Genomic DNA, 25,663 nt, shown 5'->3' with positions numbered 1-25,663 from the left:
CTGTCAAGGAGAAATTAAACTAACAGCATGTGAGGCTGGCTTTGCAGAGCTGGGTTTTTTGCTTCTCTCCCCTCCCCACAAGAGCCCTTTTTTACATCCACAAATATGCCTATGAGGGCAGCCCTCATGGACATATTCCTGGTCACAAAAAGGGCTTTTGTGGGGAAGTGAGATAAGTGAAAACTGCTTCCCCCTCACCCTGCCTGCATTGCGAGGCAAGCTTCATGCACAGTCAGATCCTGGCTGCTTACGAGGATGGAGCTCTTTCTCTGCTCTCATAAGCCTGTACGTTGTGTCAGCTAATAATAAGAATAAGCTCAGCTACAACATAAGAGTAGTCAACATTGGAGCATGGTATTTTTGTAAGGTATTTGTAGGTCATAGGATACAATATATCTGCCTTTGTAACGTTAACCATTTGTTTGTTTTTCTATATGATTTGTTCTTTTGAAACAGCTGTTAAGATAAAGAAGACCCTGAAGAACCTGACAGTAACAGAAACACAAGATGCTGTATTTATGGTGGAACTGACTCATCCTGATGTGAAAGGGGTTCAATGGATTAAAAATGGTGTTGAGTTAGAATCCAGTGACAAATATGAGATCAAGGTGGAAGGAAACCTTCACAAACTGAAAGTCAAGAATTGTGTTGTAACTGATGAGTCAGTTTACAGCTTTAAACTGGGAAGGCTAGGAGCCAATGCCAGACTCCATGTTGAGAGTAAGTCAGCCTTTGATTAGTAACTAGGGCTTGAGAGAACTTAAGAGCGTTGGGAGTGATACGATGAGCACATCATGCCCCATAATGTTTCTCATATTCATTTTGCTCCACTGTCATCCCTAGCCATACAAGGTTTGGATGTTTTGTGAAGCAGTACAAAAACCCTGCAAAACCAGTGAAAAGAGTAGTGGCGTGGATACTGCAGAGGGGACCTGTGTTTGCCGCCCCCACCATGGTGGTGGGCACCTTCTGTGCTCACCAACAGTGGCGACAATGCCACCACTCCTGCCACCTATGCCACACCTTCCATTCCCAGCCGAGCCCGCTGCTCATGCGCCCTCCATTCCCAGACCGGCCTGCCACACATGCGCTGGGAGTTCCCAGGCGAGCTGGGGTGGGGTGGGGGGCAGGGAGCAGTGTGAACATCACAGGCAGCAATGCCACTAACATCACACTTCCAGTGCTGAAACAAGTATTATCTGTCTCCATCCCCAAGCAGACAGTTTAACCATGGTTGGAATTAAGTCCAATGACTAAATTTTGTTAACTTTCCCCCTCTAAAGCTGTCAAGATTATTAAAAAGCCAAAGGATGTGACTGCGCTGGAAAATGCTGTTGTTTCCTTTGAAGTGAGCGTGTCCCATGATACTGTCCCAGTCAAATGGTTCCACAAAAATGTAGAACTCAAGCCCAGTGACAAATACAGACTGAGCTCTCAAAGGAAAGTCCACAAGCTGACCCTGCAAAATATATCTTCAGCTGATGCTGGAGAATACACAGCAGTAGTAGGACAACTTGAATGCAAAGCAAAACTATTTGTGGAATGTAAGTGCTTTCAAAATATTTCATTAGTACTAACCACCATCCTTATTAGACTTCTCACATCATATTTAATCAGCACTGGCTAAAGGCCCATCTAATCTTTTTTACCATTGTGGTTTTCCATAGCTGTTCACATAACAAAGACCATGAAAAATATTGAGGTTGCTGAGACCAAAACCGCCTCTTTTGAGTGCGAGGTGTCTCATTTCAATGTACCTGCCGTGTGGCTGAAAAATGGAGTGGAAATTGAGATGAGCGAGAAGTTTAAAATAGTCGTTCAAGGAAAACTCCACCAACTCAACATCATAAACACCAGCACTGAAGATTCTGCGGAATACACCTTTGTCTGTGGAAATGACAAAGTCAGCGCAACCCTGACAGTGAAACGTAAGCTAAAACAAGAACAATAGTGTAGAATGCTTTGTTTAAAGGCAAGATATGTGATGGTAGGGGCCAAACTTCACATTACATATGTTGCTGCATGTACAGGCATGTGTAATGACTGCTCTTTTTGTGTGGCTGAGCACTCTTGGAAGGTGCTCTGCATGGTGGAGAAGGCAGAGGAAAAGAGTGCTTGAACCTTCCCTGGTGTCCACTCCCTCCCCCACCAAAAACTCCCCCTCTAGTTATTTTTACCTCCTGCCAAGGTTCCAGACTCATGCTTACTTCACACACATGATGAATCTGGAACTCCACAGGGCAGGGGAAGCTGTTGGGAGAGAACTTTCAGCACAAAAGTGACTGGCAGGAGCAGGACTCAGCACTCCCTTTCCTTCCACCCCTTCTTTGCTATAAAGTGCCCCCACCTGTTAAACATTTTAACCCACATTTCAAGCTTGAGGTGACGTATTACAATTCATAATCTAAAATCACATAGAACAGTGAAAACAATAATAAAACCAGGCTCTTAAGACTCATCGATTCCAGTAAGGAAAGCCCACCTCCTTTCTCTAGATCATGACTGCTCAACTTTGGCCCTCCTGCAGATGTTGGCATACAACTCCCATAATCCCTTGCTTGCTATTGGCCACTGTGGCTGGGGATTATAGGTGTTGTAGTCCAAAAACAACTGGGGGGCCTAAGTTGAGCAGGCCTGCTCTAGATGTAGTACTCTTAGAGGCTATTCACTCGATCAAGTAAGGTGCGGAAGACAGGGCCCAATGCACCTTATCCACAGATAATCAACAAATGCTGCTGGGAGCGTGGTTGACAGGAGATCAGCGTGGATCTCTGGAAGCTGGGATGATATGGAAGCCAATCACTGGAAGCGCCGATCTCTGGAAGCTGGCTTCCGGATATCCCACAATGCACTGCATGATGAGAGTAGTGCATTGGGGAATACCCCCATGAGATAGGTGCTCTAGGCGCCCATCTCTGTGTATGATTGGGCTGCGTGCAGCCCAAGCATACACATGACACCGGCACCGAGGTTAAGGGCGTGCTCACATCTTTAAACCTGGCTAAAGGCCAGGGTTGAAAATTGGGCCACTCACAAGGGCAGTGCTGGGCTTAGTCTCAGCAGTGCACACAGGCAGCCAAACCCAAGCTAGGCTAGTTCATGTGCATAGCCTTTTAGAGTTTAAATCCCTGCAACACCAACACATATTTTGTCTTAATTAACTGAAGTCTCCATATTTCCAAGCCTTCCATTTCATCAAAAAGATAATGAGTTTTTGCTAAAACCTTTGAAAAGTTTTTAGATTTTTTGTATAACTCACATTTATGTCTCACCTTCTCCCAAGGGGCTCAGGGGACATACTTTTTATCCTCAGAGCAATCTTGTGAGGTAGGTTCAGCTGAGAAATAGTGATTGGCCTAAACCCATCCTGTAAGCTTCAGTGGAGGTTGGAACCTAGGTCCCTTCCTGTCAAAGTCCAAGACTCAAACCACTACATCACGCTGGCTCAATATATTTCAAATATGTATACAAAAGCAACCAGAAATTACCTGATGATATGTGCTCTCTGATTTATTTAGCCTGTGGGACGGTGACATGGTGTGTAGGAGGCACCTAATGTGTGGAAGAGAGCCATTTTCTGTTAGTATCTTACTGAATAGATTGTTTAAGTCAACAGTCTCCAAACCAATATTTCACTTGTTCTTTTAAAATAGCTATCTTGATAACATCCATGCTGAAGGACATCAACGCTGAAGAAAAAGACACCATAACCTTTGAAGTCACTGTTAATTATGAAGGCATCACGTACAAATGGTTAAAGAATGGGGTGGAAATAAAATCAACAGACCGATGCCAGATTAGAACTAAGAAGCTCACACATTCACTTTCTATCAGGAATGTGCATTTTGGAGATGCTGCAGAATACAGTTTTGTTGCTGGGAAAGCTGCAGCTTCAGCAACTTTATATGTGGAAGGTATTTGTTCACATTTATTTTCATGTAGGTCATATGCATATGAGTGTCTCAGTCCTTGGAAGCTGTGAGAAAAGGCAGCCCATATTGAACACCAGCCTCATTAGCCTATGCCAAGTCAGCTGTCTGCATATATCAGCCACCATGCACTGGTTTCAGTCTGGATCAGCTTTTGGTACACTATCACAAATGTCATTTTTTCACCATTTGTGGAGGTTTTTCAACAGCTCAACCAATACTTGGCAACATTTTGCATATGACGCAACTGGTACTGCTTGATGCTGCTGGAAGACAGCCCACACCTCTCCAAGTCTGAGATGGTTATATGGATAGAGCCTTACAGAAGTCTAATGATCCTTCTGGAACACCTGTGTACCATAATGACAACATACATAATGTGGTTTTTTTCCCCCAGCTCGTCATATTGAATTTAGAAAACACATCAAAGACATTAAAGTTGTAGAGAAGAAAAGAGCTGTTTTTGAATGTGAAATCTCAGAACCTGACATTTCTGTTCAATGGATGAAAGATGGGCAAGAGCTCCAGCTCGGAGAAAGGTAATGTGTGTTTGTGCTTAGTTTTTTATGAAAAGTTAAAAGTTGACATGAAAACTTGAGTAATACTAGTTATACAAGCATTCAGGTCACAGATGAAGAATTCAAATGTTGGTTGGTTAGTCTGGCTAGCTCTAGCAATCCACTCTCTAATATTCTATTCTGGGAATGAATCGGTTATCATAACTCCTCTAGCGACAGATATTACTGTCCTTCTCTTTCCCTTCGCATCTCCAGCCTTCACGAGGTTCAGAGTCAATGCAAGCTTGTTTGGCATGCCACCACTGACACCCTATCTGATTAGCATAACTGCAATCTTTATTCATAGAGAAGGAGTCAGGTGACTCTTTGCCATAAGCAAGGCTGGCATAATCTGAAAGAGACAAAGTGGTCATTCTCCATTATCAAATGGAAGGATCAATATGTCCCACACTGGATCCTATGATGGAATGATGTCATAGATTGCCTGCACCACTGTGACTCTTTTACCTGTATGTCACAAAAAATGTAATCTCCTGGAGCTGTAAACTGGGAAAGAGATATGAAACCTTCCATTTTATACCTTGCGGGAAACTGCATGGGCAGTATGCATAAGCTTTTATAATAAAAACATAGCCAATTGGAATAGCAGGAGAAAGTGGGGAGGAAAGAATAATTTTCTGAACCCCCACATAGATACAACAGGTTCTGTTAGGAAACCACACCATGGAAATTGCTGTACATATTTTCTTTCTGATTTCTGGCTGGTTCTGTTTAGAATGAAGGTTCAGAGGGAGAGATTTGTTCATCGTCTCCTGATTACCTCCACGAAGATGTCTGATTCTGGGAAGTACACAGTAGTGGCAGGAGGAAACATGTCCAGTGCTAATTTGGTAGTGGAAGGGCGTGATGTCCGCATCAGAAGCCTCAAAAAGGATGTTCAGGTATAATGCCTTCTAGCATCTTGATAAGCAATACAATAGCACTGCTCTGAAAACAGAAATTTCCATTTTATAAACATAGCAAAAAGCCAGCCATTTGTGTGGAGAAGCTTTGATTCCACCAAAGTTTCAAAAAATAATGTTCATATGTTGAAACTAAAAGCATACTAGCATTGCAACATGTTGTTCTAAGCTCCTTCCAGTTTTATTTCAAATCTTAGATTAATCCTGACCTTTCTACATTTTGAACATGTATGCAAATAGCTATGAGAGTATGCCAAAGAAGAAACATGACCATAAGGAAATGAACTGAACACGGGGATTAAGTATTTCTGCTTATTAAACTGTGAAGAATGGGCTCTCTCTTCAGCAGAAAACAGGAAATCTTGTGTGCAGGATTCTTTCTCATATGTTCATATCCCTTCCCTGGCTGCATTTATATAATACAAAATACTGTTGCTGACATTGTAATTGATGGTGCATGTGTGCAACCAAAATAAGTGCATGTGTAATGGCTGCATTCCCACTTGTGCAGCACAGACATGCACATGAGGGGATATTTGCCAATCTCTAATTTCCCCAGAAGTGCTCTGTGCAACCCACGAATATGTCCCTGAGAATTGCAAGCCCTCAGGGACATATTTGCGGGTTGCCCAGAGCGTTTCTAGGAGGAAGGGAGATCTATAAAAATCATCCTCCCTATACACAAGCAGCCATGTTGCAGAAGTGAGAATGTAGCTGCTGCACACCTACTTGAACACAATATTAATCAAGATGTCAGCCAGTATTTCAAACTATTTCCCCCCCTTCTGGCTTAATGCAAATCACATAATGCCAGAATACACAAGAAAACTTTACAGCTCTTCTGAAAAATACTCAGACTCTGACAAAATGATACTTTGAAACCCCCCAATCCCCCTAGAGTTAATAGTATGATGGTATGTTACTCCCTGTTTGGTCTAGAGTTCTTAAAGAAGCATGTAGTACACAGGTAGCTGATCTTCCAGTTGTCCTGATGAACTAGTTACCCTGAGAGACAACTTCATGTGCTCCACAATGTGCTGCCCCATCCATTTTGATGAACGGAGCACATTCATGCATGCAAAGGAATGTCTGTGTAGATTTGATTCCTCCACTTAAATGAACAAAGTAACCTGTGAATGTGGGGAAGTTCTGTATGGGCACCTGGGTTTCATATTTCCTGTATAAGAAATAGCTGGATTGTAGTGTACTGGAGGGGCAGGATATAAATGTTTTTAAAATAAATAAATATACACAGAGAGCAGCATATACCTAAATGGAAACTGGAAAATGAGAAGTGCATAGCTGCATCTCCACAGTGCTTTATAGCACCAGCATTGTTTGAGTTGTTGCACACTGCACACAACAGTTCGATTCATTTATATCCTGTGTGGTAACCAGAACAGACCAGTTCCATTTCCACTCACCTGAGAATCTGAAAATAGCTGACCTAAGGCTTCAGGGGCAGAGGGCATGGGGACAACCATTTTAAAACTAGGAGCAGGATATAATTGTTGCTCTGTGTCTGGTAATTGATAGGTAATTGAGAGACAGCGAGCTGTGGTGGAATTCGAGGTGAATGAAGATGACATTGATGCTCACTGGTATAAGGATGGAATTGAGATCAACTTCCATATTGAGGAAAGATACCACTATGTGGTAGAAAGAAGAGTCCATCGGATGACCATCACTGAAACCCAATACACAGATGCTGGAGAATACACCTTTTTGGCAGGAAGAAACAGGAGTTCCATTACTCTCCATGTGAATGGTATGTCTAGAGATTCTGACTGTGCAGGCTACTTATTGAGTAGTCATTTGGGAAACTGTATTCTACATTCATCTTCCCACATCTACTTGTTTATTTTCCCTCAAGAAAAATATTGCAAGACCACACGAGTATTCCCTAGACTACTAAAATGTGATCTTAGATATAAATAATATCCATTTGCTTTGGTATTAAAACATGCTTTATAGCTTTTATCCCATTTATCCTCAGAACAAATCTGTGAGATATCCTGGGCTGCCAGTTAGGACAGATCTATATGTTTAGAAAAAACATGTGGTACAGTGTCACATTTTTAGTGTGCTAGTGGGAAAGCATACCTTTGAAGGATTTTTGAAGTGATCTGTGTTCCCTCACAACTTGAGTGGGGTGGTGGCTTCTGCACCTGCCCACTCACCCTCACAGAAGAATTCCAAGCTCCATGAGGTGCTCTTTAGCTCCGCCAAATTGTATGCACGGCGTGACAGTTACTTTCAGTGGGAGAGTGCCTTTCTCCTCAGTTCCTTCTTGACCACTGCTCCGTCTCATCCCAGTTCCTGCGATAATGAACTTTTCTTGATCATTTGGCTTGACTATGGACAGTTTTATGGCTTATTCTCTGTACTTTGTTTCCATTTTGTTCTTCTTGGTGATTTCCTGGTTTCAACTACGATCTGTCTTTCCGTTCCCCCTTTGCCTCACCCCTCTCTGTTGGTCTAATGGACATTTTAAAAAACTGTTTAAAAGTGTGCCTCTAGTGGGTGCACTTTGCCATCCTCTGACAGGCATGACAAATGATTAATTTGTCTAGAAGGACATCATGTGACAGCGTGCAAAATTTGTTTAGCATTTTCAAGAGCAGAGAACTTTGTCTTAGAGCAGCACTCTTAGACCACCAACTCCAATGCCAAAACCACCACTTCCATCGACGTCGACAACATTGATGTCGGCCGATAGCCACGCTTCAGGATCAATGACAGCTTTGAGGGATTTCAGAGCCTCTGAACCAGTGTTCCCTCTAAGATGTGCACATGTGTGTGCGCTCACATCATTTTTTATGTCCACTCAGTTAATTTTAGCTCCCACTCAGGTTGAATTAGGAAGGCTCCACTCTGAATGCATGTGCACACACACTGCTTTGATACTGCCACCCAGAACAACTCGTTCTACATACAGATGAAAATAATTAGAAAGAACACTGCTTTACACCTTGAGCTCCTTCTAATAAAGAACATGGAGAACTGACTTTTTTAAAAAACCTGAGAAAGTGGGCATGGAAGCCCAGCTGTCATAAGAAACACCAGCATGAGTGGTCGGGCTCACAAGGCTCATTGAGTCCCGGATGTTGACATTGCCACATATTGACGTTGACCTCCAAACCATCAACATCAACCACATCGAAGCAGTCAATGACATTGACACTGAGGTTATCCCCTCATATTCCCTCGTCTTCAATCATGCAGGGAGAACATTCTAGAACCCAACCCTTGACATTGGGCACACTGTCAATGTTGATATCAACACTGATAACAGCCTCTACACCAATATTGACATTGATTACACCCACGTCTCTCTTGATGAAATGATGGACCCCTGATATCAATGTTGACATCTACCCGCCCGATGTCATTGACTGTTGGTCCTAAATTTGTTGTGACTATGATAACGATTTCAACTGCACCATCAACCAGTAAACTGGACACCCCTATAAAGAGTGTGCCACAAGCCACATCATCTATTGTGATTGACTTTTCTATGGATTCTTCTCCGGCTCAATCTGTGCATTCCATCTCTAGAAAAGAAAGGCACCTCTCTTCTAGAGAAGCTTCCCCGATACCACAGGACAAGTCAACATCTAGAAACCTGGAATCTCTAATGGACTCCACTGCTAGTATCCCATTGGGTTTTACCTTTAAATGTTTCCCCTTACATGGATTGGATGGGGATGAGAATTCAGAATCCGTACCAATTCCAGACTCCATCAGCATCCCCTGCTAAGGTGACCCCATGTTGCTGTCCCTTTTATCCCTAGAGATAGAGGTTTCATCACTCCACTCCACATTTAGTGTCCATGACACAACCAATGGACTACTGGAGTTCTCCCGGGGCCCAGGACCTAGCCTGTATTAGAGGTTTTAGGCATTATAGGGACCCATACTACTTGCCTTCTCCTGCGTTACCATACAACTTTGACAAATACAAGTTATGGAAATCTATGAAACTCAAAGGTAGTTGGGGGAAAGCCTCAGCAAAAGAGCATGACTTTACCCCTAAACCTGTAACAGCATCTCCTTTCAAGAGTCCAAAAGCTCCTAGTGCCCCTGTATTGTCTCCAGTTCCTATTCACTCAACTGAACCATATCTGAAAATAATCCACCATTCTCTGGCTCCGATGAAATCTCCTGAAAGAGAAAAAGAGCACTCTGTGGGGAAATATGATTCAAAGCTCCTCTTCTGAGGGGGACTCATTCAAATGGAGAACCCTTTGAATCCTTCCCCTGATGAGACTGTGGCACATCCTCCATCTAGCTCACCTACAGAGGAGACCAAGTCATAACAAATTCAAGTGGCAGACATGGCAAAGACTTTAGCTTGGAATTGAAGTCACCAGCGCCTGAGGATAAGGACCCCATGTACAATGTTATGGCCAGTTCCTCAGCCACCCAACCAGCATCTCTGTCAATGCTGCCTGTCCTCACCAGTTCTGCGAAGGTGTGCTGGGATGCATCATCAGCCTCTACAACAACTTTGAAGAGGTTACAACAACTTTGTACAGGATACAAGAGGAGTCCTGCCCCTTCCTCTTCAAGCACCCTCCACCAAATTTGCTCGTGGTTGATTGTGCTGGCAGCAGTAAATCAGGAAGAATTCACTCTGTCCCAGTGGGCAAGGAAGGAAGGAAATTAGATGCTATTTGGCTCAGGTTTTACTTTATGTCATGCCTGTCCATTAAAATTTCCAACTACATGGTCTGCATAGCGATGTACCACTACTCCATCTGAGATACTCTAAAAGAGGACTTAAAGGACATCCCAGAGATGTCCTGTGAAAAATTTAAATCAGCTCTGGCAAAATCTACTGATATCACCAGGCAACATTTAAGCACAGTGAAGCACTTTGCAGAGACTGAGTCACAATCCATCGCAGGTGCTGTTTCTCTCTGGAGACATGACATGAAAGATAACATCAAGAATATGCCATTTGAAGGGGAAAGTCTGTTCTGTACTCAAATGGATGAGACAATGAAGAAGATGAAGTCCCACTATACAGCGAGGCCTTTCACTTCAAACCCACAACCACCCTATTCCCCAAAGTATAGCTCTTTTGGCAGGCAGAAATACCAATTCAAGCAGTCAGAATGGGAAGACTATAAGAAGTATGTTAGACACAGACCTGAAAATCGGTACAACTATAGATGACAACAACAACAAAGGACCAAGTCTCAAGACCAGTCCAAACAGACTCTTTGACACTTTGGACCAGGAAGTGTCTTGAACACAACTCCCATTTCCCATATGAGGGGATATGGTACTTCGCTATGCATATGAGAGGAGAGCTGGTCTTGTGGCAGCAAGCATGACTTGTCCCCTTAGCTAAGCAGGGCCTGCCGTGGTTGCATATGAATGGGAGACTTGATGTGTGAGCACTGTTGGATGGAGCCACTCTGGGAAGTGCATCTAGGTTCCAAGTTCCTTCCCCAGCATCTCCAAGATAGGGCTGAGAGAGATTCCTGCCTGCAACCTTGGAGAAGCCACTGCCAGTCTGTGTAGACAATACTGAGCTAGATGGACCTATGGTCTGACTCAGTATATGGCAGCTTCCTATGATCCTGTGACTCCCACCTTTTCCCCATGCTTGGCGTCTCATCACATCAGATGCATGGGTGTTGTCCATAATAATGACAGGTTACATCATCAAGTTTACGGCGACAAAGTACACCACTCAACTCCTATCATAGCAGAAGAAGTGCCATCCATACTACAAAAGGGGGTGATAGAACCTGTTCTCTTGAAAGACCGGGAGACAGGCTTTTATTCAAGATATTTCCAGGATCCCAAATTGGATGGAGGCCTCTATTTCATTATGGACCTATGCAACCTAAACAAATAAGTTTAAGCCCGAGAATTCAGGATGATCTTCCCCTAATAATGAGGGAGAAATGATTTGTGACACTAGACCTGAAGGATGCCTATTTCCACATAGGGATATGGCCAGAACACAGGAAGTACTTAAGATTTACACTTGGCCAATGAAGTTACCAATATGTAGTCCTGCCATTTGGACTCTCGACAGCGCCCTGTGTCATCACGAAATGTGTCAGTGCCATCATAGCACAACTGAGGACACGGGGCATCTAACCTTACTTGGATGACTGGTTACTGTCAATTTATCGGAGCAGATCTGGACCCGCAAGCAAAGAGATTGTACCTTCCAGAAGACAGGAGACAGTTTCTCATAGATCTGCTCTCCTCTTTCTTCTTCAATCCAAGGCAAAAGGCTCAGGCAGTGCAAAGACTGCTAGGCCTCACGGCCTCACACACAGTTACCATGCCCCATGCAAAACTCTGAATGCGCAGACTCCAGAATCGGTTTCTGTCAGTGTTCAAACTTAACTCCAACTATGAAAACATGTGGCTAACACTTCCATCAACTGTACAAAAATCCTTATCCTGATGCACCAGGATAGACCCCCTCTCAGAAGGTAATGCCTTTCAAGCTTCCAACTTGGCCTCTCATAGTGACATCAGCTGCCTCCCTGGAAGGTTGGGGAGCCCACTGCAGAAGATTCCATGCCCAAGGCAATTGGACACTACTGCAAGAGTTGCTTCACACAAACATCCTGGAATTACTAGCAGCATTCTATGCCCTAAAATCCTTCCTACCCCTTCTAAAGTACCAAGTAGCCAAGGTTCTGCTGGACAACACAACAACCATTGCTTACATCAGCTGTCATCGGGGGACAGTCTCCCAGTCCCTCTACCTAGCACTCCAACTGTGGGAATGGAGCATAAACCACCACATCCATCCAGTTGCCCTACACATCAAGGGCACAGGCAATATGCTGGTGGATGCACTAAGCAGAGAATTCTACCTTTCCAAACAGCGTGAGTGGGAAATAAACCCAGAACTTCTCCAGAACATCTTTTGAATCTGGGGAACCCCATTGATGGACCTCTTTGCAATGCAGTACAACAACAAAAATGCAAACTATACTGCTCCAGGGTAGGCATAGGATAGAACTCCATGGGAGATGCCTTCCAGATGCCCTGGACTTCTACACTTGTACTATCTCTTCCCTCCTTTTCCCCTGCTCTCCAAGATCATGAGCAAAATCCTGCAAGAAAAGACCCAGTGCATCCTACTCACCCCATGGTTACCCCAACAGCGGTGGTTCCCCATCCTTCTGTGCCTGTCTCAGGGTCATTATCAATGCTTCCCACTCCACCAAAATCTTCAAGGAATAGGCAGTGTATTCCATCCCAACCATCAGGTGTTAAACCTGAAAGCCTGGAAGTTCAACTGTTGAATACTATCTTCCTGAATGAAAGAAAAGAATCAACATGGCAGAATTACATGTACATATGGAAATGTTTTATCCTACATGCTATGATGCATTGACCCTTTCAGTGCATCAGTCCATCAGATCCTCATACACCTGACTCATCTAAAATGATTTGGACTTTCAAACCCTTCTCTCAAAGTTGACTTAGCAGCACTCTCTGCAAAACACCCAGGCTGGGATGGACACAGTGTCCTCCCATCCTGACTCTTAAGAGATTCCTCAACTGTATAAATAACCTCTTCCCACCTGTCAGAGAGCTTATTGAACCATGGAGTCTCTCACTGGTGTTATCTTCTCTTATCAAAGCACCATTTGAACCTATCTTCCCTGCTTCCCTCAAATCTTTATCATTAAAAGTTGCCTTCCTCATTACCATAACATTGGCAAGAAGAACCAGAAAGCTGGCTCTTTTTGCTGACTCTCCTTACACCAAATTCCATCTAGACAAAGTCATTCTGAGGACAGAACCTTCCTTCTGAACAAAAGTAGTTTCCAACTTCCACCTATATAAAAACATTATACTACCTACCTGCTTCTTAAACCCTTCCACTCCTCTGGAGAAATCTATGCATTTGCTAGATGTCAGGAGGTCTCTTCTGGATAGGATAAAATCCTTTATACAAACTGGTTGACTCCTATAAAGGAGAGAACAGGGGATGACCTATTTCCAGACAAAGACTGTCCCACTGGCTCATAGAACTCATCTTCATGTGCTACAACCAGCAAGGAGTTAAACCCCCTCAAGGATCAAGGCACATTCTACTAGAGCCATGGCCATGTTGGTGGCTCATATGTCCAGCATTAGCATGACAAAAATCTGTAAAGCAGCCTCATGGTCTACAGACTTGCCTTTCGCCAAACATAATGCTGTGGACATCCTCTCAGCAGCAGAGGCCAACTTTGGTCAGGTGGTACTCAAGAAGTTGCTCTAAATGTATCCTAGCACCCACCACCATCTAGGTGAGCTCACTAATCACCCAAGTTGCAAGGGAACAAGGATCACCTCAAAGATAAACAGGTTGCTTACCTGTAACAGGTGATCTTTCTGGTGATCCATGTTCACTCACAACACCTGCCTGGTCTACCCCGCTGCTAGGATACTTCCACAGTAATAAAGACTCACCTGACTCTGTAAATCTACATTCTTCGCTCATCACAGCAGCAGATCAGGAGCTAAGGAAAAAGGTGCTCTCCCACTGAAAATAACTGTCTCGCCACATGGATGATTCAGCTAAGCCGAAGAGTGCCTCATGGAACTTGGAGTTCTTCTGTGGGGGTTATTGCGCAGGCGCAGAACCAACCCTGCTCCTACTGTGCATATGATTACTATATGTACATGTCAACTTTTTGTACCCCACCCAAGACCACTCATTAAGTTTCATTACTGAACAGAGCTCTGAAACTGGTTCTCTCATGTCCAGACCCAAGTCCTGTACCACCATCCCTCCACACTAGCCATAGATTAGGGATGTGCATGAATTGATTTTTTAAAATTCAATTTGTACCCATATCGAATCACCCCCCAATTTGATTTGTGCCCGAATTTTCTAAATCTGAATCCAAATCGATTTGAGGCAAAAAAAGGGGGTTCCGGGGGGAAAGAGTGGGGTGGGTGGTAGTGCCCAATGGGTGGATGCTACCACCCAAATTTCAATGAAATTGTGCAAAGGGGTGATTTTTTTAAAAATTAAGTTTGTGTGTCTTTAAACTTTTCCCCAAAGGGAATAATGGGGATTTCAGCAGCATTATAGTTCCACTTTGAGGGCACCAGGGTGGCCCAGAGTGGGTTGTGGTGGGTGGTAGTGCCCAATGGGTGCAAGGAAGCTACCATCCAGATTTCAAAGAAATTGGGCAAAGGGGTTATTTTTAACTTTTTTTTTTAACTTGGCATGTCTTTGTGGTAGATTCAGGGCAGAAAGGGGGTTTTGGGAGCAGAAGATTGAGTCAGGTGGTAGTGCCCCAATGGGTGCTGGCTACTACCTAAATTTCAAATAAATTGGTGAAAGGAGTGATTTTTAATTTTTTTCCTGCAGTTTGGGCATCTTTAAGCTTTCCCCCCATAGGTAATAATGGGGATTTCAGCAGCCCCGTAACTCCACATGGGGGGCACCAGGGTGGTCCAGATAGGGTTGTGGTGTCATGTACATAGGGTGCCAACAAACCCACAAGCCCATGGGGCACTGGGTTTTGTTGTTTTCAATGTCTGAGGTGTTCTGAGAGTAGATTCTCTGGTAGGAAATATCTCAGTCACTCTGAACCACTCACGTGCCCACCACATGGAGTTATGAGGATGCTAAAATTCCCATTATTCCCTATGGGCAAAAGCTTAAAGATGCGCCACATTAAAAAAAAATTAAAAATCACTACCACCCAACCCACTTTGGCCACAAAATGGAGGTCCGAATCTCCGAATTTTTCGGGTCCGAATCTGGGGTGATTTGTTTTGTACCCAAATCTGGGCAATTGAGCACAGGGGTGATTTGTTCCGTGTACTAATCACCAGAATCAGCTAGATTCAGGTACAAATCATTTTGTACCCAAATCAATTCGAACATCCCTACCATAGATACTTAAGAAACTGGGAACAATGGGGGAAATGTGTTTAGTATAGAAAAAGAGAAAGAGAATGTATCTCCCTGGAAGATATTTAGATGATTTTATTTTTAAATGTGCAGCTCCAGAACCACCCCAGATTGTCAAGGAACTTCAGGCAGCTACGGTAGAGTCTGGGAAACCGGCTCGCTTCTGTGCTGTGGTATCAGGCAGACCTCAGCCCAAGATCTCATGGTACAAAGATGAGCAGCCTCTTTCTCCAGGCTTTAAAGTCAAGTTTCTTCATGATGCCCAAGAATACACTCTGTTGCTGATCGAGACATTCCCTGAAGACGCTGCCGCTTACACGATTGAAGCAAAGAATGATTACGGAGTTGCCACCTCTTCAGCATCGCTTTCAGTGGAAGGCAAGCTCTCCTGGCCCTCTAATGCATTTTTGTTATGGCATTGTCAATATTTTGTGATGTGTGCTCTTCCATGGAGGCTAATAATCCCTTTTTGGTCTTTCTCTTTAGTCCCAGAAGTTGTTTCTCCTGATGTAGAAGTGCCAATTTACCCACCTACCATTATTACGCCACTCCGTGATGCTATTACTTCTGAGGGACAGTCTGCTTGCTTTCAGTGCAGAGTTACAGGGACAGGTTCGTTTAACAAAATCATATAAAGCATTTGTGCTCCTTGTTCAATGGGTCACATCGGAAAACTGAAAGTATAGTTAGCTAGGCTTTCCCATAATTATGTGGATTCACATGTATAAAGTGTTAGCCATTTGACATAGTGTTAGCCATTCCTAGCCATTTGAAAATAGTGTTAGCCATTCCTAGCAAATAAGTCTCATCATCAGGGACTTTCTATAATGCTGATGAGCATTATAAAGACCGCCACAGGCTCAGCTGTTCTTTCCTTTATTTCAAAATGGAATTTTGCCCTATTTTCCTGAGCACCAATTGGCTTTCAACATTTGAAACTGTGTCGGTGCAGTGACATGTCAGAACTTTGAAGAACTGAGTAGAATAAGGGTGTGAGCACTGTGTTAAATGAGCATGAAAAATGGACAAAGCCTCTGGTGTCACATACTGACACAACTTTGCCTTTAAATAGTTATATTCAATTAGCCTTTACTTTGTTGTCACTGAATGGTCAGTTCTCACTTCACTTTTTGTATTTGTGTACCCATGCTCAAGTATAATATACACGTGTGCCCTCCCAAATGTTCTCTTCAGAATTTAACTTTGAGACATTTCAGTTCTAACCCTAACTTGGGTATGCATATTGAATACCAAAAGTAAAGTGAGAATCTGTCCACACTTTAGACATTTTGTTAGCCTTGTCCACCAGATTTCATGGAATTGTAGAGCTCAGGGGGATCTGAAAGTCAACTATTCCAACCAGCTCCAAAGCCGAATTTCTAATAATCAGCATCCCCAGGAGATCATTAATCAACATATCTATCTACAGAGCTGCCTTACATATCCAAGTGGGGGACCTTTTCTAGTGCACAGATGGAGTTGTAATTCTTTTTTTTAAATGCAAGAAAGAAATAGTGAAATCACTTTCACCCCATTATAGCAATTGCAAGTGTGAAAGCCTCAATATACACACAGAGCTCTTTGGAAATGAGCTTCACCAAAACGGAGGAGACAGCTCTACATGAACAAAGTGACTGCAATGGAAGTATCTACTACTTCCACTGAAATGAATGGAGAAGCCCACTCGCACCAAAGCTATGTGGTCTCATAAGAGTACATACAACTCTGGATCCACAGTCTTGTATAAGCAGCACTTCTGATAAACAGAACCGTTTGCATATAGTTATATGGATGTAGAGCTATATGCATTCTCACCATGGCTGATTCTGACTAACAAAACGCACATGCTCTGAGCCCCTGAGAGCACACAGTGGTAGCCCCCACGCTATTTCCCATGGGATTATAGCATACCCCTCTAGTTTGCATGTTGTTGTGGAGAAGGGCTTGGTTCAGAGTGTTTCACACACTCTGGAGCTGCTCCGTAAGAGCAGAGACAAGTTGCTCAGGGTCAACGACCTGTTTCTGATCTTACAGAGCAGTTTCAGAGCAAAGAACTACTCCAAACTCTAAGCTCTCTTCCAAGCTAGAGGCTCCAGGGAGCAAGGCAAGCAACCAGTGTTGTTTGTCTGCAGGGGCTAGAAGCACACACACACACACACACACACACACTTTGTTAGGCAGGAGGTCAGTCAGTGAAACTGAGCAATCTAGACATTTGGGTAACTGAGGCTATAACAATGGAGACCCTTTTCTAAGTTTTATTTTAAACAGAAAAAGAAACCTCCATGTCACAATCTTAAAACCTTCTGCATTATTATAGAAGTTTGTATTTTACACAAAAGCACTCATTAGACCTTTTAGTCCCCTCAGTAGTCACGGACATTACTGAAATGGAATCTTATTTTCCTCCTACCATATTGTTTCATATAGATTAAGTACAGATTAAAGATACAGATGAATATCTAAATGGAAAGTTACTATAAAGGCAGAAATGTGCTTCAAATGAAGAGTGGTGACTCCCCCCCCCCTTCATATATAAATATAACTTCTTTAACCATTTCTGTACAAACCGCTTGCACACAGGTGCATCCCATGTGCTGAGGACATTGAGAGGGCTTAATGGATCCCTGCATCCCCATTGCCCCTCTTTACATGAATGCACAGGTGTCTGCACAGGCAGCAGGACAACTGAGCATGCCTTGCAAGTTATTCATGCTCCAAGCATAAGAAACATGCAATGTGCAGTAAGGGGTTGGGGGGCTAGATGGGGTTATGGGAGGTGTGTGCACAGACCTTTCATTCTCCCTGATCCCCTAATGTCCCATCATGTTATCTGCACACACATTCACCTTTCTGTGTAGGTGGAGGGGGACCCAATACAACAACAACAATTAATAATAATAATTCGATTTCTATACCGCCCTTCCAAAAATGGTTCAGGGCGGTTTACAAAGAGAAATAACAAACAAATAAGATGGCTCCCTGTCCCCAAAGGGCTCACATTCTAAAAAGAAACAAAAGAAAGACACCAGCAACAGTCAATGGAAGTATTTTGCTGGGGGTGGATGGAGCCAGTTACTCTCCCCGTGCTAAATAAAGAGAATCACCATGTTAAAAGGTGCCTCTTTGCCCAGTATGCCCAAGATACAAATGGATCATGCCCCTAAAGTTCTTTTTTCCAGAATTCCAGGAGGGGAAATCTCATTAAACACCAAAACAACAAAAAAGAGCATGTAGGAGTTTACACTGAAAATATTGGCATAATATGTATTGCAGCTATGCAAAGCATGTCACTATGATGTTTGTATATATACTCATATGGGTATATATACCATTTTGATGTGCATGTGGAAGCTGAGATATCTTTGTAGAACAGAGCATGCGGAGTTGTTCTTTGAAACTCCCACTCTTCTTGTATTGTTCGTGAATGTATTTTCATACCCTCAGGTATGGCATGAAACTATTACTATATTAGCTCAGTTCTCTATGACAGGAATGGCAAGATAATTTTTGCATTTTACATGTTCACCTTCCATTGCTCTTTTACATGTATTTTACATGTTCATCTTCCATTGCTCTTTAGTGGATACATGTAACTTCACCCTACCAAATTACCACAAATACCACAATTCAAATTTCAAAACACCTCGACTGCGAGGCAAAGCAAGAAAAAGGCCCAAAATTTCAAAGCACATATTTCTAGTTGCTTTTAATATCAATCCCTGTCTAAATCAAAATTAAAACCCAGCATGACCCCATGCCACAAATGAAAGGAGCCCAGTTGCACTCCTACAAAGCTAGGGAGTGGTGCAGATGTAAAGTTCCTATGTCCTTTCCTATGGTTAAGGAAGAAGAAGAAGACCATGCTTCCAAACAGCAGCTTCTCCTCTCTCGTATGCAGATTCCTCCAGCCTTCCCCCACCTGCTTGACCCCATGGTTAAGGCTTATGATAGCACTGATGGGAGTCATGTTACACAGAATTCACTTTTAATCATGCTTTGAAAGTGGGGTTTTGCACTAGTTGAAAACAAGTTTGGTTGAATGACTGAGATTTCCTTCCAAACTGAGAGTAGTTTCAACATGTTAACCTTCCCCCAGAACACATGCTCCGTCTTCACTTCTTTATCTTACTTTTTATATGTGCCCTGATGCAGTGGATCCAGTGTGCACACAAAAGTTCCCGTTGTGTTGCACACCTAAAGCTTTTCCTAATGGTAACAGATGGGGGAAAGCCCATTTGCATGGAGTTCCCTCAGAGATTTGGCTCAAGATCTCCGTGCCCTATTAGAACCAGCCCCTATATTCCTCTGCTGCCCCTAATATCAAAAGCTATGAGTTTTCAGAGTGAAGGCATTCTTCATGAAAATGCTGTAAATCCTAAAGTATTTCATTTTTCATGCTCACTGAAATCCTGCTTTACAAACCTTTTCTTTCAGATAGGTGTAATGGAAGGAAGGTGGACAACGAATTAGTGGGTTCATTAGTTTGCACAGAGGGCAGCTTTACATGTGATGCTCAACATGAGGTTGCCACCAACAAGAGCAGCCTAGTATTGAATTCTCCCTTATAACACTTTAATCAGGCTTACCTGTGTCATTTCCTCATGCCCTCTCTCACAACACATCATTAGCTGCTGCTGGCAGGAGTGGAGGAGTGCAGCAATGTTATGGAGAGAGGCAGGGCTGTCCTTAGAGAGCCCTGGTGGGGTGCAGGGCCCGGGGCAAACCAGCTAGTGAGGGGCCCCCTTCCAGTTAATTCTAATGGGGGTTAAAAAAGCAGGGCCCAGGGTGGTTGCCCTGCTTGCCATGCCCTAAGGACAGCCCTGGGGAGAGGGGTAGAACCCAACACGTAGTCGCTGTGTCAAAGATCAAGTGCCCAATTGACACTGTAAAATAGCTCTGGCCTTGAAACCAAGTTTCAAAGTTTTCATAAATCTGCTTACTGCGAGTGATATAATACTTACACACATACTCCTCTTTTTCTTTTTGTCGATGTTCACTTGAGCAGACCTCAAAATATCTTGGTATAGCAAAGACAAAGAGATCAAGCCATCCCGCTTCTTTAGGATGACTCAGTTTGAAGACACTTTCCAGCTGGAGATTGCAGAAGCTTACCCCGAGGATGAAGGCATTTACACCTTTGTGGCCAGTAATTCTATAGGCCAGGTGTCAAGTACAGCTACACTGAAGCTGGAAGGTACAGTGTGCTGTCTAAACAGAAACTATGCAAATCAGCATGTATTTTTAATATTAATATTTAAAACCTACACTAATTGTCTGTCATGTCAGTGTCTTTTAACTCAAATAATCATTCCCATTGTCTGATGTCCACAGTGTCTATTTGGCCTCCACAGTATAAAATCTGCACACCAATTTCTCATTGTTCCAGCATTCCATATCTTTCACCTGTCCCATTCTGTTTCCAGTTAGCATTCAGCATGCACCAAAAATAAAAATAAAAATCCTCTCTAACATACACATTCCCATAATTTATTTTTAACTTCGTCAAAGCATCCTTTTATTTAGAGAAGGCAAAGGCCAGGATCCAAAGAACTGTGAAGCCAGGACACCCAAGGCAAGCGTGGGCTCATGTTTCTCAAACTGTGACCCCTCCCTCTCATACTACATGGCAGACCACTTTTGAGACTGAGAGCAGAGCTGTACAGTACAGCCCACAGAGGACTTATGTTGAAAGCAGCAGCCCAAGGTCTCCTTCTCTTCTGCCCCCCATAATATCTATTTATATCAAACCTGTGATGTGGCATGGTTGCTTTGTGATTTGCTCCTTTTTCAAGTGGGAAGTTCAAAACAGAGTGTCCAACATGTTGCACAAGGGCAACGCTGACATTCTGGACCTGTTATAGCTGCTGCAAACATGAAAGGCAGCCCCAGGGGTGTTGCAGAGGCGGCCAGTTGTGGAACTACTTTAAACAGCACATGGGCACTTGGAAAACAACAGTAGTAGTGCTACACAAACACCTGCACATTGTTTTAAGTCATTTCACAACTGGCCATCTTTGCAATACCCCTGGGGTGCCTTGCATGTGTGTAGAGCAGAGGCCACAATGCATCTGGAATGCTGGATGTTTACTTGCGCAACATGTTGGCCATTGATATCACATCAAGTCTTTTTTATTCCTAAATGGAATAAATACAGGGCAGAAAAGATAAGAAGATATTGGTCTGCTTTCAGTGGCGGCTATATATATGACATTACTGAGGAAAGTTTTAAAAAACAGTTTCTGATATGGCATGGCAGGGATCTCCTGTTCCAAGAAAACCCGTTTAAAAGTCTCACTTGGCATGCTGAAGCCATTGGGCTTGACTGCAGCAGCTCTTTGGATCCCAGCCAAATGTCTAATATATTTAAACATATCAAATAATTAGGCATTGCTAATATTGATGAAATTGCATTTACGTATGAAACGAGAGAGGGTCTTACACTGAAATTAGAAAGGAATGTCCAATTGTACACAAATGTAAAACTTGTTTAACAAGCCATCACTCAAAATAGAACAAAAGAGTCTACGACCAGCTGTACAATTTTTAAGTGATTATCTGTAGCACACTTCAGATCAGAAGGTTTGAATGATCTCATATGATGCCAATTCAAATGTGATTCTGTGTCAAACAAACATTCAGATGAGGCATGAGTTGAAATGCATTACTCATTTAATTTCCATCTGTCTCCAAATGTTTTATTCTCTATTCCATTTCCAGCAAAGCTTAAACATTAACTAAGGAACAGTGTCATACTTAAACATGCCATTAGAAAGAAAAGAAAGAAAGAAAGAAAGAAAGAAAGAAAGAAAGAAAGAAAGAAAGAAAGAAAGAAAGAAAGGAGACTTAGGAGAGCAAGAGTACATTGATTGGTGTACAGGATTAAGAAATTAAAAGTTGGCATGCTTCTTTTCAGGGTTTAAGGTTGAAGAAGTTTCCTCAGATTCCCAAAGGCATGTTTCTTCATCTCTTTCCATTAAGAAGGAACCTGTTGGCCAAAGGCCCATCTTTATCCAACCTATTTCAAGCTGCAGAGTATGCAGCGGGGAAACAGTCAGATTCCAAGCCAGGGTTTCTGCCATTCCCAAACCAGAAATCCTCTGGTTTCATAATCAACAGCTAATGTTGCCAACAAAAGACATAGTTTTCCATTTTGATGAGTCTACAGGCACAGCTATATTGATCATAGTAGATGCTTTCTCAGAACATGCCGGGCAGTACTCTTGCAAAGCAAGAAATAGTGCTGGAGATGCAACTTGTGCAGCTGTACTTACAGTGACTGCTGAAGGTAAAGCCCCATTTTTGTTCCTAGGGATTCAGTTTGTTGCATAAACCACACTTTCCACACTGTGACTAATGACCTCCTTTTCCTCATTTCACACTTTTTTTTATCATTAGCAGTACTCTCACTAATGTTGAATAGGTCTTGCCGTAACCAAATAAACCACTCTTGTCTCCTGTACTTTCAAGTGTCATTATCATGTAGAATTTGCATCCTACAAGTACTACAAATATTTTGTAAACTAAATACATGCACCCTTCAAGCCAGTGAGTTGATGGCAGTTGGTAGCATTCTCTGAGGTTTGCTCTACTCGGTTTTAAAGGGGAAACAAGGGATCCTGACAGGATGTAACAAGGGTTCCAACAGGGTGTCACAGATTTCTTCAAATTGCCATGGACAACTGCAGTAAAGACAAATACCTTCCACATATTACCAGCATGAGCACACTTCATTTTTCATCCATCACTGTGGCTGAATTTTCTTTATGTATTATGCTGCCCTACTGAGGGCACCTTTAATGAGTGCACTTGGCATGTTAGGCTTTCCAAGGAAGATGGCATTATTATTTTTTCATTTTTAGTACCTATGACATATTATCTTGTTTTTAACTTGGCCCATTGAAGTGCATTAGGTATTAATCATCTGTTTTGTTACTTGATTACACAGTGCAAGCCTTAGATAGGCAAAGTTCTGGGAAAGATGTAAGAGAGTCTGTCCAGGCCAAATCAGAAGTGCATATTGCTTCCCCTTTTGCAAAGAAGGAAACCAAAGTTTATGTAACAGAAATTAAATCCGTGCAAGAGCCATCACAGGAAATGGTTGTGCAGGCCTTTGAACGTATTTCGGGTACTTCAGCTGTGGAAACTGCAGTTGGGCAAGAAGAAGAAGCTCTCCGTACCACAGCCATTACACGGATGTCAGAAAGTACTAAGATATCTACAACCTCCCTTCAGGTGCTAGAAGACACTCCACCCAAAATCCTGCTGAAACTTCATGATCTCACTGTGAGATGTGGTGATACTGCTCAGTTTATTTGTGCTTTGGAAAGTGAGAACTTTTCTGTTATTTTGTGGACCCACGAAGGAGAAACAATACAAGAGTCTGAACAAATGAAGCTTTCACGAAATGGAAGTGTTCTTTTCCTCACCATTCTTAATGTCCAACTTGTACATCAAGGACTATACAGCTGTACTGTCCGTAATGACTATGGAGAAGTAACAACAACAGCTATACTAACTGTAGAAGGTGGTTATCTGATTTTTAACATTGTGTGACTTATCTCATTTCATTCTCATCATCACCGCCTATGGTAATAGTGTTTGGTTTTAAGTTCGAGACGTTATTTTCAGTCCCATCACCCCCTATCCTCTGCATTTAGGGCTCTATTCATAAATGACTTATGTACACAGATAATAGATGTAACTTGCTTGTAAAGTGGCTTTCATGTCTCAGTCCAGCAAGTTACAGAGGTAATGCACTCATCAAAGCAAAAACGATTATATCTCTAGTGAGAGATTAAAGTGATCTGAAAATGTCTTATTGGATCATAAGAGAGAACAGGAAGCATTATTTTCATTTTTACAATTAATTATTTTATATCATCTGTCATTTTTTAGAGAAAAAATATTTGTACCAAAAAATGTGAATAGTCCAAATCTCAGTCTAGGATGTTCCTGTTTGCACAGGGCCTTGTGAAGATACTGATTATCATTAATACACACTTTTCCTGAAGTATGTGATAAATACACAGCTCAAAAGTGAACACTTTTGTGTCAATGCCTATACAGTTTTTCTTTCAAAATCAGAATTCACATCTTCTTTCACATCTTGCTTCATTTGGCATTTCATGTTATTATACAAGGAAATTCTCACTCGCCAGTTGTCTTTCCTTTCCTTTTCATTCCATCCTATTCCACATCAGATGACAATACTACAAAGTTTGTGCTGTGCCTCATTTTGTTGAATCTCCATTCCCTTTATATACAATTAGCAGCTTAAAACAATGGAAAATATCTGCATCTATGGTACTTCCTTGTCTTTGAACATTGATCTGCCCTTCTTCTGAAGACAGGATACCTTTTAGTTCACATGGCATGCAACTAGCTGCTGTATTATTCAGAGGAGCAGAAACGTCAGCTGGAAACCAAAACAGTACCATGATTTTTAAAAAATCTTTCTCCCATTTACCTTGCTTTTACAAACTGGTGGCTTTCCTGCCTTTTCTATACATCACTGGGGCGGGTGGGGTGGAAGCATTACAACTGCAGCTGCCTTCTGTGCAACAAAGAAGAAGAAGAAATGTTTGTAATCAAGGATCAATTCCAGATCCAGCAGATGGCAATGACACAAATCCCATGGATCTAACTGCGAACTGCGTTTAGCTTGATATGAATAGAGCCCTTAAATGTGGAACAGAATAGTAAAATAGTTAACGTTCTATTGTTTTTGCACTAACATGCTGAACATTTTACCATACTAATAGCTTTCAATATTTTTTCTAAGTATAGACTTTTATTGCTGCAAATCATCTAATCTTTTATCCTAACTTTATTCTTACCTAGCTAAAGAAGCACAAGCCAGAACAATAACAAAAATTACCCTTGAATCAGATACTAAAAGCATTAAAACAGTGAAAGAATCCCAGATTAAAACAGCCTATGAATATAAACAAGAGTCTTCCACGGAAACGTCAAGCATGACAATATCTTCAACTGGGAAAATACAAGAAAGCGAGAAACAAAGGATCAGAGACTACTACCCTGACATTGTGCCATGTGAAGACATCATAGAAACTGGTGCCACAGTACCAGTCTTCCTTGAAACTTTGCCCCCAGAAACCTTTGTAAAACGAGGAGATGATGTCTCACTTTTCTGTGTAATCAAAGGTGTCCCAACACCTTGTGTCATCTGGTTGTATAATCAGCTAATAGTTGAGGATTCGCCATTATGCTCTTTAAAACACGATGGTCCTCTGTGCAGTTTAAAATTACTGAAAGTTAATGAGAAACAGAGGGGTATTTACAAGTGCAGAATAGTTAATTCTGCAGGACAAGCCGAGTGCAGCA

At 42.4% G+C, this 25,663-nt stretch overlaps 1 protein-coding gene across 50 annotated transcripts in view; it reads left to right on the top strand.

Moving 5' to 3' along the window:
• The window catches only part of TTN (titin), a 323,095-nt gene that overhangs the window by 45,741 nt on the left and 251,691 nt on the right, over positions 1–25,663 (top strand). For all 50 annotated transcript variants that reach the window (XM_053268886.1, XM_053268842.1, XM_053268718.1 and 47 more), the window contains 10 exons: positions 457–720; positions 1,284–1,544; positions 1,668–1,928; positions 3,654–3,914; positions 4,327–4,468; positions 5,223–5,388; positions 6,946–7,177; positions 15,410–15,694; positions 15,803–15,928; positions 20,325–20,513. In XM_053268886.1, coding sequence (XP_053124861.1) covers positions 457–720; positions 1,284–1,544; positions 1,668–1,928; positions 3,654–3,914; positions 4,327–4,468; positions 5,223–5,388; positions 6,946–7,177; positions 15,410–15,694; positions 15,803–15,928; positions 20,325–20,513 — 2,187 coding nt within the window. The remainder of the gene's footprint in view (positions 1–456; positions 721–1,283; positions 1,545–1,667; positions 1,929–3,653; positions 3,915–4,326; positions 4,469–5,222; positions 5,389–6,945; positions 7,178–15,409; positions 15,695–15,802; positions 15,929–20,324; positions 20,514–25,663) is intronic.

Source organism: Hemicordylus capensis, chromosome 1 (assembly GCF_027244095.1).
Source record: "Hemicordylus capensis ecotype Gifberg chromosome 1, rHemCap1.1.pri, whole genome shotgun sequence".
NCBI lineage: Eukaryota > Metazoa > Chordata > Lepidosauria > Squamata > Cordylidae > Hemicordylus > Hemicordylus capensis.
The sequence above is the reverse complement of the archived record's forward strand: the minus strand, read 5'-3'. Positions and strand labels throughout refer to the sequence as shown.